The sequence below is a fragment of the Astatotilapia calliptera genome, chromosome 11 (genome assembly GCF_964374335.1).
Source record: "Astatotilapia calliptera chromosome 11, fAstCal68.1, whole genome shotgun sequence".
NCBI classification, from domain to species: Eukaryota; Metazoa; Chordata; class Actinopteri; order Cichliformes; family Cichlidae; genus Astatotilapia; species Astatotilapia calliptera.
This window is the reverse complement of record NC_137432.1, coordinates 10,025,572-10,041,422: the sequence shown is the minus strand read 5'-3', so window position 1 is coordinate 10,041,422 and position 15,851 is coordinate 10,025,572. Positions and strand designations below refer to the sequence as shown.

The 15,851-nt window shown below is 42.3% G+C and overlaps 1 protein-coding gene across 2 annotated transcripts in view; it reads right to left on the bottom strand.

Annotated features, from left to right (window-relative positions):
* col14a1a (collagen, type XIV, alpha 1a) overlaps nucleotides 1-14,231 on the bottom strand; it is a 166,260-nt gene extending 152,029 nt beyond the window's left edge. The window contains exons 1-2 of one of the 2 annotated variants that reach the window (XM_080307779.1): nucleotides 12,524-14,231; nucleotides 12,226-12,341 (exon numbers count right to left, since the gene is read on the bottom strand). In XM_080307779.1, coding sequence (XP_080163905.1) covers nucleotides 12,226-12,319 — 94 coding nt within the window. In that variant the 5' untranslated portion in view covers nucleotides 12,320-12,341; nucleotides 12,524-14,231. The remainder of the gene's footprint in view (nucleotides 1-12,225; nucleotides 12,342-12,523) is intronic. The other variant, XM_080307778.1, reaches the window with a different exon arrangement.
* Between the last annotated feature and the right edge of the window lie 1,620 nt (nucleotides 14,232-15,851).

Below are 15,851 nucleotides of genomic sequence, written 5' to 3'. Positions count from 1 at the left end.
GCTTTTCTTAAATCTCACCACCTATCCTCAGAATGCATGGGGTGGAAGTGTATAATTACACAACACAATGAGAATCTATGAATAATTTAAGCGAGTGATAGAGCTGAGTAGGTTATGACTTTGGTATTGTTTAGTGCGCCTGATAGTAGGTGAAATGAGTTGGCAGACAGGGGTACTAATAATGTGGTGACAATTGCGTTGAATGTCTGGATTTTTGCTTGGCATGTCAATGAAAACGCATACACACAGTGAATAATAAAAAATAAGACAATGTAAAATCTAAATGATCCAACTGTAACCCTTCAGAATGATTGTCAAGATCTTTAAGTAGGAGGCAATACCAGAGACAGCAACCATGATTAATGAATATGGACACAAATGCTGTGGATGCTGACAGGATACAGAGTTCTCTGATATAAATTACCCTTCAAAAAACCGACACGCCTGTTCTTGTTTATCCCCGTACAGCTGTAAATATCATCCAAGAGCTCCACATTCTGCACTGCCTCTCTAAATCTAAGATGCTTTCGTGGAACACATTACACATCCACGCTCTGTATCTCACAATAAAATACTCTGCGGAAATACTAGACCTGCCCTGGACTTGCACAGTGCATACCCATCTATAACACAATGGTGTATTACGCAGCCCAGAGTAATTTATCTGAAAGAGTTACACCACTGGAATTAGCCAGCCCCCAACAGCTACTCGCAGGAGCTTTTTGGCAGGTAGTAAATGCTCCTCCAAACCTTTGGCAAAAGCTTCACGACTTCTGCATAGCAACAAAATTTTGCTTCGGTAAATAGTCTGAATCCCTGAGGCCTCAATGAAAAACCCCCCAGTGTGAAAATGATACGCGCTTTGAAAAAACAATATTTAACATGTTCTCCTCGTGCCGTTGAAGCTTAATTCACAAGTTCCAATTTCAAGGTTGAACTTGAGTAATCTCCCGACTCGGTGGGGAGCCTGGACTAGAAAAATCTTTTAACTGGAGGCCCAGTATGAACTGGCATTATCTGGGTTCCAGCGATACAAGCACAGCTTGATGCCTCAGTTTCAGAAGAGATGACTCTTCCCAGGATTAGGAGCGCTGAAAGCTAGCAGGGATTCCTGGTAGATGAGTAAATGCTTGCTGTCCAAACCTCTGCTTCACTTCATCTTCTCACTCAGCTCTTGTCTCCGTTTCAAACTTCCTCTGCTTTTCTTCCCATCTTCTGATTTGGCTCACTGTCCACTCTGTGTTGGCTTAATTTCATCCAGCTTCTCTCCTGTGCTCTCTCTTCCCTTCTCTCTTCCGTGCTCAACAATCTCTCTATCCGACTTCCATTCATCTCTCTTTTCTTTATGCTCTGTTTCATCTCATGTCTTTCCTTTGTCTTTGCTGAGATTTCTGCTTTTTGTCAATCTCTATTTTCATTGCCAACCATCCCCTTTCCCTCCATCTCTGTCTCCTCTTTACCCCCTCTTAGCCTCTCATTTCTTTAATTTTCTCATCATTTTTGTCCCTATCCATTTCTTTTCCTTTCTTTGTCCCCTACTTTCCACTTTTACCCTCTTCTTAAGTTGACAGTAATTTGTTACTTCCTCTCTCTTTCTTTCTTTCCCTTTTATCTTCATTCCTGGACTCTCTTTAAGTTTAGTCTTCCTTCTTTTAAGTTGCTGCTTTCCTTTTTACAGAAAACCTACAGGCTCCACTTTGAGTGTTCAGGCCTTCACTACTCAGGATTTATGTACGACAACTGTTGACTTGCGATGTCACCATAAGATAGCTACTGTGCTGTACATGAGAGAGATCAGGGGAAGTGTAGGAGTGTGTGTGTGTGTGTGTGTGTGTGTGCATTTAGTGTCTATTCAGCACCACAGCATGCATCCTTCAATGTGGTCGGCGTCTCGTTTTGCACGTAAACTACTCTGTTCACTGATGTAACACTTAACCCAAAATCACTGTGGCTCCTTTTTTTAAAAAAAATTTTCATCACACCTTCTCTTCTTATCCTCCAGTTTAACATCCTTGTACCGCTCCTCTTCACTTATATTCTGCTCTTTTATCAAGTTATTTAAGCATGTTTGCTCGTTTCCCCCTCCTTTATGAGCGTTTTAGCAACTCACACCCCTTCTTTCTCTCTTTGCTTACCTGTGTAATGGATGCCTTTTTACTTCATGCCTCATCTCTCTACTGCATTGTGTGTGTGTGTGTGTGTGTGTGTGTGTGTGTGTGTGTGTGTGTGTGTGTGTGTGTGTGTGTGTATATGAGAGAGAGACAGAGTGTAAAATCTCTCTTTAAGTCGGCTGAATATTAAGAGTCTGTTGAAAAATCTGTCCCCATGTGCAGTCTGGTGAAAGAAGCCATAATATTCCACATACTTGCCAACCATCTGTGAAAAAAATATCACCATGAAATACTCAGTCGGGTAAATTCTGCAGCAGATGACTGACATTAAACAGGAAGGAAATATTAAATTCTGGAGTTTATTACACTGACGCCGACATGTTCAAAACCCAGAGAAGTGTTAAGTGCAACGCAACATAAAATAAAATGTATTTTGCAGGAATAATTTGGTCTAATTCATCCACGAATCTATTACTAATATTGTATTTGTCATGTTAAACAAAGGAAATGAGGGCTCAGTATATCTGCCTAACATCAGTAACAGTCAATATTATGATTATATAGAGTATTGTGTCACATCTGTTGCAAAGATAATGTAATGAGTAGCTGATAAACTTTAACCTCCTAAGATCTGAGCTCTTATTTCTCCTTGGACCTGACAAACATTAAAGTAAGCATCGTCTTCAACAGATTTTTCTTTTTCCTCCTCTGGGGGTTTCTTTTACAGCATGACAAGAAAGTCAGAATTGTTTAACAGACTGCAAAATGCTTTATTGAGTGGAATGAAGTGTAAGGTGCAGAAAAGCCAAAATGTAATGTTCACACGAGGACTTCAGGTCCTGAGGAGATTAAGGCAGGGGCAGCTTGTAATAAAAATGCTTTGTCACATTAGTACAGATGGGCCAATAAATAACAATAAATGAATAAAGATGCAAACAAAACATTTTCATATCACTACCACTAAACCACACTGGTCAAGGATTTTTTTTGTTGGTGTTTCTTCTTCTAGAGATCAAATGTGCTTTATGATGGACTGTGATGTGCTGAGGCCAGATATAAAAAGAGCTTGTCACTGTTACAAAGGTGCACGTGCTTTAGATGTAATGTAATTACATTAAAATGACCACTCAAAGCACTTTAGACTGTGAGCTAGATATATTCATATATACGTGTGTGTATACAAAAACAGTGGGATGCAAAAGTTTGGGCAATATTGTTAATAGTCATTACTTTCCTGTATAAATCTTTGGTTGTTACAATAAAAAATGTCAGTTAAATATATCATACTGGAGACACACACAGTGATATTTGAAAAGTGAAATGAAGTTTATTGGATTTACAGAAAGTGTGCAATAATTGTTTAAACAAAATCAGGCAGGTGCATAAATTTGGGCACCACAAAAAAGAAATGAAATCAATATTTAGTAGATCCGTCTTTTGCAGACATTACAGCCTCTAATCGCTTCCTGTAGGTTCCAATGAGAGTCTGGATTGTGGTTGAAGGTATTTTGGACCATTCCTCTTTACAAAACATCTCTAGTTTCTTCTAGACTCCAGAATGAACTCTAGTAGCCTTAACTTGAACTGAGCTTGTGGTCTTCCATTTTCTCAATATGCTCCTAACTGTGGAAGCAGACAGCTTAAATCTCAGCTCTCTCTGCTTATTATTGGATTCACCTGTGTATGTAGGTCAGGGGTCACTGAGCTTACCAAGCCAATTTGAGTTCCAATAATTAGTTCTAAAGGTTTTGGAATCATGTCTGGTTTTAATTAAGAACTAGAACTAGTGTCAACCAGCAACAAGGAGAGGTGAGATGTGAATATGGAAGCATTTTTTTTTTTTGCAAAATTTCCGCGAGATCTTCAACGCACACCTCCGGCAGAGCTTCAACAGCATTCCGAGGGAGACTGGGGACATTGAGTCCGAATGGACCATGTTCAGCGTCTCCATTGCCGAAGCTGCTGCATTGAGCTGCGGCCGCAAGGTGGTTGGTGCTTGCCGTGGTGGTAATCCCCGAACCAAATGGTGGACACCAGAGGTGAAGGGAGCCACCAGGCTGAAGAAGGAGTCCTATCAGGCTTGGTTAGCCTGTGGGACTCCGGAGGCAGCCGACAGGTATCGACAGGCCAAGCGGAATGCGGCTCGGGCAGTGGCTGAAGCAAAAACTCGGGTGTGGGAGGAGTTCGGAGAGGCCATGGAAAAAGACTTTCGGACTGCCTCGAAGAGATTCTGGCAAACCGTCAGACGTCTCAGGAGGGGAAAGCGGTGCTCTACCTGCACTGTGTATAGTGCTGGCGGAGCGCTGCTGACGTCGACTGAGAAAATTGTCAGGCGGTGGAAGGAATACTTCGAGGACCTCCTTAATCCCACTGACACGTCTTCCGAGGAGGAAGCAGAGTCTGGGGATGAGGGGAATGACCCGCCAATTTCCGGGGGCGAGGTCACTGAGGCAGTTAAACAACTCCTTGGTGGCAGAGCCCCTGGTGTTGATGAGGTCCGCCCCGAGTTCCTGAAGGCTCTGGACGTTGTAGGGCTGTCCTGGTTGATACGCCTCTGCAATGTTGCGTGGAGATCAGGGGCAGTACCTGTGGACTGGCATCTTTAAGAAAGGGGACCGGAGGGTGTGTTCCAACTACAGGGGGATCACACTCCTCAGCCTCCCTGGGAAAGTCTATGCCAGGGTGCTGGAAAGGAGAGTTCGTCCGTTAGTCGAACCTCGGATACAGGAGGAACAATGCGGTTTTCGTCCTGGTCGCGGAACACTGAACCAGCTCTTTATCCTGTCCAGGATACTTGAGGGTGCATGGGAGTTTGCCCAACCAGTCTACATGTGTTTTGTGGACTTGGAGAAGGCATTCGACCGTGTCCCTCGGGGTGTCCTGTGGGAGGTGTTGTGGGAATATGGGGTGTCTGGCCCATTGCTACGGGCCATTCGATCCCTATACAACCGTTGCAAGAGCTTGGTTCGCATTGCCGGCAATAAGTCGGACTCGTTCCCGGTGGGTGATGGGCTTCGCCAGGGCTGCCCTTTGTCTCCGGTTCTGTTCATAATTTTTATGGACAGGATTTCTAGGCGCAGCCAAGTGGCGGAGGGCTTTCGCTTTGGTGGCCTCAGAATCTCATCTCTGATTTTTGCAGATGATGTGGTTCTGTTGGCTTCATCGGGTGAGGGCCTCCAGCTCGCACTGGAACGGTTCGCAGCCGAGTGTGAAGCAGCGGGAATGAGGATCAGCACCTCCAAATCTGAGGCCATGGTTCTCAGCCGGAAAAGGGTGGAGTGCCCACTCCGGGTCGGGGATGAGTTCCTGCCCCAAGTGGAGGAGTTCAAGTATCTCGGGGTCTTGTTCGCGAGTGATGGGAGAAGGGAGCCGGAGATCGACAGATGGATTGGGGCTGCAGCTGCAGTAATGCGGACGCTGCACCGGTCCGTCGTGGTGAAGAGGGAGCTGAGTGTAAAAGCGAAGCTCTCAATTTACCGGTCGATCTACGTCCCTACCCTCACCTATGGCCACGAGCTGTGGGTAGTGACCGAAAGAACGAGATCGCGGATACAAGCGGCAGGAATGAGCTTCCTCCGAAGGGTGGCTGGCCTCTCCCTTAGAGATAGGGTGAGAAGTTCGGCCATCCGGGAGGGGCTCAGAGTAGAGCAGCTGCTGCTCCATATCGAAAGGAGCCAGCTGAGGTGGTTCGGGCATCTGACAAGGATGCCCCCTGGGCGCCTCCTGGGTGAGGTGTTCCAGGCATGTCCCACCGGGAGGAGACCCCGGGGCAGACCCAGGACACGCTGGAGAGATTATATCTCTTGGCTGGCCTGGGAACGCCTTGGTATTCCCCCGGATAAGCTGGAGGAGGTGGCTGGGGAGAGGGAGGTCTGGGCCTCTTTGCTTAGGCTGCTGCCCCCGCGACCCGGCCCCGGACAAAGCGGATGAAGATGGATGGATGGAAATTTCAGGTTATTATCTCAAAATCTCAACATTTGGGATTATCTAAAAATTTAGAGTTAGGTACCAACTGGAAGGTTGGCGGTTCGATCCCCAGCTTCTGCTGTTGACGAATCCTTGCAAAGGAAACTGAACCCTGAGTTGGCTGCAATGCATCCAGCGGTGAGTGTCAAATAAAAGTGCTTTGTGTGTGACTGGGTGAACCCGCATTGTACATGAAAGTGGTCTGAGTGTTCAAAACTGAACAGAAGGGTGCTCTAAGAAACAGTCCATTTAACTTCTGACAAAACAACTTTCAGGTTTGAGTTAAGTCAAAATTTTGAGGTAAAAACCTGGAATTGTTATTTTTTAATGGTATTTTTTTTAATCATTATTATTATTCAGTGGTGTAAACAAGCTTCCAAGGTTAAAAACCATAAACAAGTGTAACTGCATGAGACAGAAAGAGGCAATGACAAGGAAAGAACGAATGCACCAGGACAGAAACCCCATGAATATATAACAAAAATCCAGGACCGTGGTGTCATTTCACACAGTCCCTAAATAAAACACAACTCGAGAGTTCAGCAGTGACTTTGACTTGAATTAAAAAAAACAAGCTTTGCACAGAAGATGTTCTTTTTTTTTTTTTTTGGTAAATGAAGTTGAAATTATTATAATTACTCAAACTACTGCAATTATCTGCTGCAGTCCACAATAACTTGTGAAGGCAGTGGTTTTTAAATGCTACAACAAAAAAAGCTTAAATTTGATCAGCCATTAAAAATAAAAAAGTGAAATAACAGTAAATAATTTTCCCTCAGCTGAGTTTCTCCATTGTTTTTCTGCTTGTGTCCCGCTAACGGAGCCCAACTCACAGTATGAGCACACTGCAGTGTGCTTTATTAGAACTGTAAAACATAGCGTTTGTATTCACAAGATTTTGATTTGAGTGAAGAAATAGAGGCGATTCAATGAAACTAAGTTGTTTGCTTGGTTTTTATCAAACTAGTGGTGTTTTTTAAACATTATAACAACATCATATTATTTCTGTCAAAGCAGGACCTCATTTATAGACCGCAGTATGTGAGTATCTTATCTTATGTAAGTAATTTAGCAGATGCAGGAAGTCACCTGAATATGTAGTGTATACACACAGACCACCAAAAGAAGAAAAATCCTCATTAATTCAAATTAAGATGCAATTACAATTTATTTATGTACAATCACGGAATATGATCTACGTGCTCTGTCGGTAACGAGGGGGTAAAATTAGAAAAACTCCAGCGAGTCACATCTCCTACAATCCAATGCTCCATTTAGTCTAAAGTGGCTGATGATTATGACAAGCTGGATTACCATCAGCAGCAGCCGCAGCAGAGTGACAGGGTGACAGCGGCCTTGGTTCAGATAATTTAACAGTTTTTTAAATTCAAAACAGGTTGTTCCATCTCATTCTCATTTTTTGTTTATGAATAAATGATTTCTCATCATTGGCTTCTCTCCCTGTTCATTATAACTGAAATTATTGGCCCACACTTTCACTCATACTAATTCACCAGGCTGCCCTCCAACACACACACATGCAGAGAACCCCTACACACATTTAGCATCTTTACAATGACTGGCTCACCCATCCACGACTGAATATAATGAATAAATGCTCGACTGGCAATTATTCCTATTTGTTCTAAAATGAGGTCAGAGTTCAGATTTAATCATGGCAGACATCCACCATCACCACCATCTTTCCTCCATCTATTCTGCTTTTGCTGTACTGGAAGCATCTTCCCAGTGTCAGGTCGTGGCTGGCATCGTCTTAGTTGGAGCAGAAAATAAAATTTACATTTCCCTTTTTGTCACATCTCAAGGTCAAAGAGAAAAAAGAAGGCCAGAAAAACAAAACAACAACAACAACAACAACTGTAATGTGCTTTGTTGCACACTTCTGCCTTTCTTCATTAGAAATAGTATCAGATGCTCTTTGCAAGTCCGACGGATGAGCATAAATCTATAAATCCTAAATACATACATTAACCACTAGGAAACAGTATGCCATCAAGAGGACATCTTTCAGCTCAATACCGGATGACAATGTCTGTGAGAGATTTATCTTGTCCTGAAGGATTAGTTCAGGTTAAATTTCTCTCCGATTTTCAGACTTACTTAGCATCACCAGCATGGCCGGTGGTCATTTAGAGAAATGAAGTGGTCACCAAAACTGTTGGACAGGCTGCCACAAAACAGTGAGAACAATATTTATGGTCCTGTGAGGAGAAACTCAGATGTTTTGGATGATCTTGTTTGTTTTCCTTTAGTGCTATCACATAGTTAATATCTTGAGCTTATAATGAAACATCTTGACTATGACACAGTACTTTGTGAAACTCTTGAGCAACTTGTCCTGGGTATATCCCGCCTCTCACCCTGTGATAGCTGGGAGAGACCCCAGCCCCTCGTGACCCTCAACTGGTTAAGCAGAAGGGGATGGATGAATGGATGGATGCGTGAGATAGATGAACCAATGTTGTGTATTTTAAATTGTGTCTTTGTTATAAGCACTCTGTTACAAGAACACAATTAGTTTCCCATATTTTTGCAAAAGATAACACAGTTTGACAAAATAAATGAGTGTTTTAGCACCAACAAGGTGATTTAAAGAGCTGAAAACTTGGCATATGGTGGCACAGTGTACATTTCTCCTCGAAAAACCTGAGTACTTTGGACAAGAGGAGGACAAAAGAAAAAGCAGCTGGCCTAAAAAACTATTTACAGCAGATAAAAAGTATCTGAAAGTTCTGTCTTTTAAGAAATATCTGAAAGAGATGCACCTGGCCCTTGAGTAGATCCATCTACTGTTCACTAAAGCCTCATCAAAAATGGTCTCAGTGGATGAATGGCTGTCAAGAAGCCATTCATAATGAAGGCGGACAGGAAGAACAGGATGAGGTGTGCCAAATTACACAACAACTGGACTGAAAATCAGTGGCAATGGGTCTGATGGAGTGATGAATCCAAATCTGAAATTTTTTATTCAAATTATCATCAATATGTTCAGAGGAGGTCAGGAGAGAAGTGCAACACTGAGTGTCTACAGCCATCTGTGAACAATACTGTACTTAAAGAATCTACTAGAAAGTTTTCCTGAGAGAGGCTGTGTTGAGGACTAAAGGTGATCATAGCAAATGTTGACTTTCAAGCTGATTAGAATTGCACATCTCTGTTTTATATACCTTATATAGTGCATTTCCTGGCTCAAGCACAGTGCCATACAAATTCTCTAACTGTCCTTTATAGTGCAAACAGTAGCACAAAGTTGCTATTTATCAAATCAACTGGTTAATTTACAAATACTTGCAAAACTAAAGACATCTACTTCAGCTAAAAATTAACTAAAAAACAATATTGCTTTACAGACATCATCAATTTAATGTTAATGTTACCAGTAAGTACAGAGTGAGCCTACATCTGGACAACACATGTGACAGTTAACTCTTATTGGGTATTCACTGGATACAAATCTTACAATAAGCATATTTTTGGAGCAGACTTGTAGCAGACTAAAAAATCATGAGTACATAATTTACATCATATCAGTTTCAGCGGTAAGCTGTCATTTCATTGGTCTCAGAAAAACTTTTTTAAAATACAAAAACAAGCTATACAATACAATATTAGTTTTATTTTATTCCAAAAGAATAAACTAATATTAAGCAACAATGAGATTAGAGTATTATTTTCTGATAATACTGTTAAATACTCAATAATTTTCTATAATTCTTAACCGGTGCCCTCGTTAAAGGGACTTCCTGACAATATCCAGACAGTTGCTCTGTACATACAGACATCCTGCATGGGAAGGGCACATGCTAATCCTCAAGCTAAAATCCCCTCTGACCAGATGTTGCAGCTTACAGGGACAGACTGGGCACAAAATTAATGGCTATCACATGCTCCCTAATGAAGGGATTGAACAGGGCATAGTCCTGTAGTGTCTGGGAGGTCGTCCATGTTCTGCTGTGGTTCACTGGCATCAAATTAATTGTGTCCCACTTCTGTCTCACCTCTTATTTCTGTCCGTCTGCAGTGAAAAATATGACTTATGGAACTATCGACAGTGCAGAGAAAGATCTTTGATAAAAAGAGGCAGCGGTGGGGAATGGGTGAGGCTGACATAACGATAAACATACAGAGAAGGAATTTTAAAGTAGTTGCTATTTATTAGGGATTCCCAATGGTCAGACACAAATAGCCACGTGCTAATCAGATCCAGTTTTAAAAGATTAGCTTTAAGCAAAAGCTATGTAACCTCTGGAACACCACCCAGTGATTGACGCATGTTTAAGGTGGAATTCTTTTAACGCAGCTGTACAAAACAGATCGATAAATGGATTTTGACAGATGTGGCTAATGAATTTTGAACGTCACAACCTGGAAGGAATATGAGCGGCTCACCCATACACACACGCGCGAGCACACACGCACACAAACAAAGAACATTCAACTAAATATCTCATCTTCCCTCAGGGTCATTTGAATATGATCACTATCTTGATCGTGAAAGGTCTGACCATCTGTACAAGCTTGCTAAATACACATAAACAGAGCCAACTTATGCACAAAATCCACTTAAACACACACACAGGTGCACACACACACAGACACTCATTCACTGCATCCATAAGACTGAGTATAGAGCCTCTGGATCCATTAGTTATAATAAGCTGAAATTTACCAGTAATGCATCCTACAGCCGTAGAGGAGATATCAGATGGTTATATTTACCATCTGAATACCAATGAAGTAGCACAACATGAATAACCTAATTGAAAAGGACTGGTTTTCTCATACACATGTGAAAATGTTTTCACAGGACCACACAGAGTCGTGTGAAAAACAAAGTACACCCGGCGATTCAACAGCTGTAGAACCACCGTTAGCAGCAAACTATTTTTTTCACTCATTCTGTTAGAGATCTGCTGCTTTGCATCGTCTTTTTTCATGACCCATTTTTATGCTTAAGCTGTCGGACAGACGGCCTCACATTTGACTCTAGAATACTTTGGTATACAGCTCTGTGACTGCAGGCTGCCCAGCTCCTAAAACAAACCAAAATCATCACCCCTCCACCACCGTGCTTCAGAGGTGGTATGAGGTGGTGTGCTGGTATGTCAAAAGGACGTTGTTACAGAAGTGTTGTGGTTCGTTCAGATGCAACGAAAACTGAAACCTTTTTGTTGTTGTTGTTGTTCTGTTTGTTTTGGGGTTTTTTTGCAGTTTCTTTGAGAATTGCACAGTTGGACTTTGGGGTGAATTTACTTGGAAGATTGTGAGACTGGTTGCTCCAGACCAGCCAACTGCCAAAGCTTCTGCTTTTATAAAGGTGCTCAGACTTCCTGATAGTCACTTAATGAAATGTATTTGGTTAGCAGGACCTTGATGATATTTACCATCTTAATTCCTGTTGTGTACTTAGATCTTTTCACATGACAGCGAAGAGTCCTGTGGAAACTTTCTTTCTGTTTGTTTCCCTGAAGCCAATAAAGTAAACGTATCAACAAATATTGGGGAGGACCAGCAGGAAGAGTCTCAGTATCATTCAAAAACACACACTGTTTCATTTTAACACAAATGTGCTGATATATCCTCATAATGATGATAATAACCCATGTTCAAGTGGATGCCATCCAGATACTTAATGTGATCAAAAATATGGCACAAATCAGACAACAATGCACATTTTGATGAAACTCAGGTTTGCTGAGGTGAAGATAATTGCAAAGCACACTGGAGTGTTATATACTGAGCAGCACATTGTGCAGCAAATCATCCCAGCGTGAAGCGCACTATTACGCTTTTATTAAAGCCTCTCTGAAGCGCGGCAGCATCAGCAACGGGGTGGCAAGTGTTGCCATGCTGCCAGGGTAAGTCGGCATGATGATATGAAGGTGATATGAACTAGAGCATGATGTGATTGGACTGAGCCTGCACGCCAAACAGCGAGATGATGAAGGGGGTGATGAGGGAAGAAAGGCGGAGGATGAGAAAGCAGAGAGGGGGGGGGGGGGGGGGGGTATGTGGATATAGTGGAGTTCAAACAGGTAAGAGTAAGGGGATTGGATGGGGTGACCTGATCGGGGGGATAAGAGAAATGAGACAGCAAGGGGAATTGGAGAAGAGGAAAACCACTTACCTTGACCCTGTGCCTTACTGGGGTAATAGGAAACAAGGGCCAGTAACACCAGTGGAGCCCACAAACACCAACTGATCTGCCCCATTGACAACATCCTCAAAACCAGCAGTCTAGACCTGCAAGGACAGAAAACAGATCAGCAAGAAAGAAAGAAACAAGAGCGGAGATTTAACTGCATGAATGTCACTCGGCTGCGGGGCGACTCAGTGCTTCAGTTCACTGATCTAGAATCAGTTATTTTGTTTAATATCAACTTTTTTAACAGTTACAGAGCAGAAGCTTCACAGTCTACACTGACCACAGAGCTGCAGCTGAGCCTCCCGCCTACACAAAACGAGCCAGACGCAAAACAGTGGAGCACTTTGTTGAAGAGAAGAGAAGAGAAGAGGTCAGACAGAGTGACAGTCAGTTTGATTGACAGTCCAGAGAGGGAACATTTCACAAAGCCATTGTTCAACCAAAAGAGCAAACACTTCTTCCGTATCTCATCTCCTCCTTTCACCCCTCACTTTTTTGTTCTCTCTCCTCCACATTACCCCTAACCCCTCGCCTCCTCTCCCACCTCTCTGCCACTCTTTAGTATGAGCACTGATGGACGCACAGATACCTTCTGATTTTCTCTTTTAGACCCACCTCACTACAGTCACACCTGTCGCCGCATGGACATGTGAAAGAAGAAAAAAGTCCTTTGATGACGATCGATCGTTCTGTGGTGTTGAATGAGCAGCAGGTCTTTCATTCAGACGTTGTGAAAAAGCAGAATTAATAAGAATACACAAGAATGGGGGATTATTTGTCCTAGTTTTTCATACTTATGGAGAGGGATGGAAAAGTGAAACTACTTCATTTGTAATAAATCTTTCACACACACTGACAATGCAACATTTTACACACACAAAAACTTCATCGGGGCTGCTAAAGTAAGATGATTAGACTCAGAGGGAACGTAAACGGTCCTCCCGTGGTCCTAACAGCAAACCTTTAAATAGGGACCAAAGTTTCCCTTGTCTCCGGATTGCATCGATGATGACGATAATCCGTCTTTTAATTCGAGGGGAAAATTTGCAACCGGTTTACTGCTTTAATTGCTTAATGAAGACCAGAGAAAAGGCGTCAACTTCAATAAAATCTAGCCATTTTTCCTTTAATTTTTTTTTTTTTTTTTTTTTTTGGTTTTTAGAAAAATACTAAATATAATAAGAAAGACCGAGAAAGACACGCGGATCAGTTAAGAGTAAATAATTTTAACACATCAGGAGTAAAATACAAACTGATTGTTTCGTAGGTGAAATTTTCCTTAGCTTAAGAGATTTTTTTAAACATACGCTAAATTACTTGTCTATTTTCCACCTGCTCTCAAGCCTGCAAGTTTAATTTCATGACCGCAGCATGAATGCGTCCCCGGTGATCATGTTGAAGTGCTCCAGAGTGATTTAATTTAAGTTTCTCAGGCAGATTTCTCTCAAACTATCAGACCTATTCAAATGAACCGATTTGGCCGAAATACTCCAGCGCCAGCAGCACACCTGAGACCGACTCAGTTGCCCGCACAATGAATGAAATCGCCTTTCATACCTCTCCAGTCATCAATTCAAAGCGTCCTTTTATCCCCCAAAGGAAATCCCGTGAATACCAAAGACCGCTCCTGCTTCTGCCTCCCAAAAGGGTTCCTCTTTCTTCTCACTCTTTCTTCCCCTCTTCCTTTCTCTCACTCCTTCTCTCCGGATACAGTTCGTTCAGTCCGGAGTGGGTGTTTCTCTCCTCGTTATTCAGCCATCCCTCCCTCCGGCTATTCCTCCCTGTCCCAACCCTTTCCTTCACCCGGATTCATCTTACAGAGAGAAAGAGAGAGAGAGAGAGAGAGAGAGAGAGGAGCGAACCAGTGGCGCTGCGCAAAATACTCCGCTGCCAACCTGCAGGTTTCAAATTGGCTTCCTCAGGGTCCCTTATGTGCGCCTCCGCGGTCACGACGGGACTTGTCGTGGAGGACGTATCTGTAATCTGCGGCTTTAAAGGACCCACACGGTTATTGTATGTGCGCGGTCTTTTTTCTTCTTCTTTCTGAAAAAGGCTCTGTGCGCTCAGAGCAGGTGTCTGGCCATGCCCTGCTGCGCTGCCAGCTTTGATGTTGAAGGCACAATGACACAGGTTTTCACCTCAGCTCAAAACTGGAGTTTAAAAGAAAGAATCTGACAGGAACCATATGGAACATTTTAGCTTCACAGTTTCACTTTATTGCATCCATAAGCCTAAATGTTCAGCTCTGGGTTTATGAACAAAGCTTGGAAATCACTTGAAATCTTTCATGACTGTTTTTCTGTTCCCCGGTAGAACAATCCTGTCTCCGCAATTTACCCAATTCAATTAAACTTCTGCCTGAAATAAAACGAAATATTTTGAAATTCAAATTCAAATATGAGCTCAAGTTCTTCTGTGTCAGAAATTTGTATCTAGTACAAAACATTTTCAAACAAATAAGTGCACAATGTTGGCTTAATCTAATTATAAGATTCTTAATTGTTCCTAACCTAAGACGGCGTCTCTCAAACCTCTGGGTGTTGGCTTAATTTCAAGTTTGTAATGTATTATTATTCAGTCAGCTAGCTATTGGGATTAGTTGTCCAAAATTGGATCCAACTTTGAAATGTCAAATCTTGTAGTTCCTCTGATGGCCACTTGAGGCCGACTACAAAAGTCATTCTCTATAGACTTCCATGTTAAACCCCCTAGTGTTATTTATTTCAAGCAAGTTTACAAGCATGGTACAAAAATAGTTTTGGCCTCTATAAATTCAATTCAGTTCAATTTTATTTTATTTTATAGCACCAAGGTAAACACCCTACAATCATACAAATTATCATACAGAGAAAAGTTCCAGCAGTCAGATAACCCCCTTTGAGCAAGCTCTTGGTGACAATTGGAGGGAAAAACTCCCTTTTAACAAGAAGAAACCTCTGGCAGAACCAGGCTCAGGAGGGGCGGTGAGGGGAGGAAGACAGGACAATAGACATGCTGTGGAAGAGAGCCAATGTCTGAACTCTCAACTATGAACTGTTGGTGCCATTTGAAGCATTAGTTAAGCCATTATATGACTAATATTATGGTTTACTGTAAGGTACTGACCTTCCAAGAAGTTTGTGCTTCAGTTTTGTTGAGTGCAATTCAAGTATTTTAGCCTGTTACTTGGAACTAATTACTAATTACTAATTTGTAGCGATTCTGTGAATTCCAACTGTATGGTTTATGACTGGCCTTCCAGCTTAGCAGATAGCACAGCACTACACCCTCTTGTTTCATACAGTTGTTGTTGTTTTGTTTTTTTTACGTTTATTTAACAGCAGGGAAAGAGTGTGAAGCGGGGAAATCACTGGTGAGTAACAGTTCACTGAATGGGAGCGCTTTAAAAAAATTCTTGTTCCAGTGTTCAGGACAGAGTTGCAGGCTGGGGTTTTCTAGAAGGTAAGGCAGTGGAAGGCGGACAGGTGAGCTTTAACTAGATTAATCCTTTCACAGAAACTAACCAGCTCGGGATAGCAGACGATTTCTGGTGAAAGAGCTCCTTCAGCCAACTGAGAGTCATTAGGAAGCAGAGGGGAATGAGGCATTTGTGAGGAGAATTCACAGGG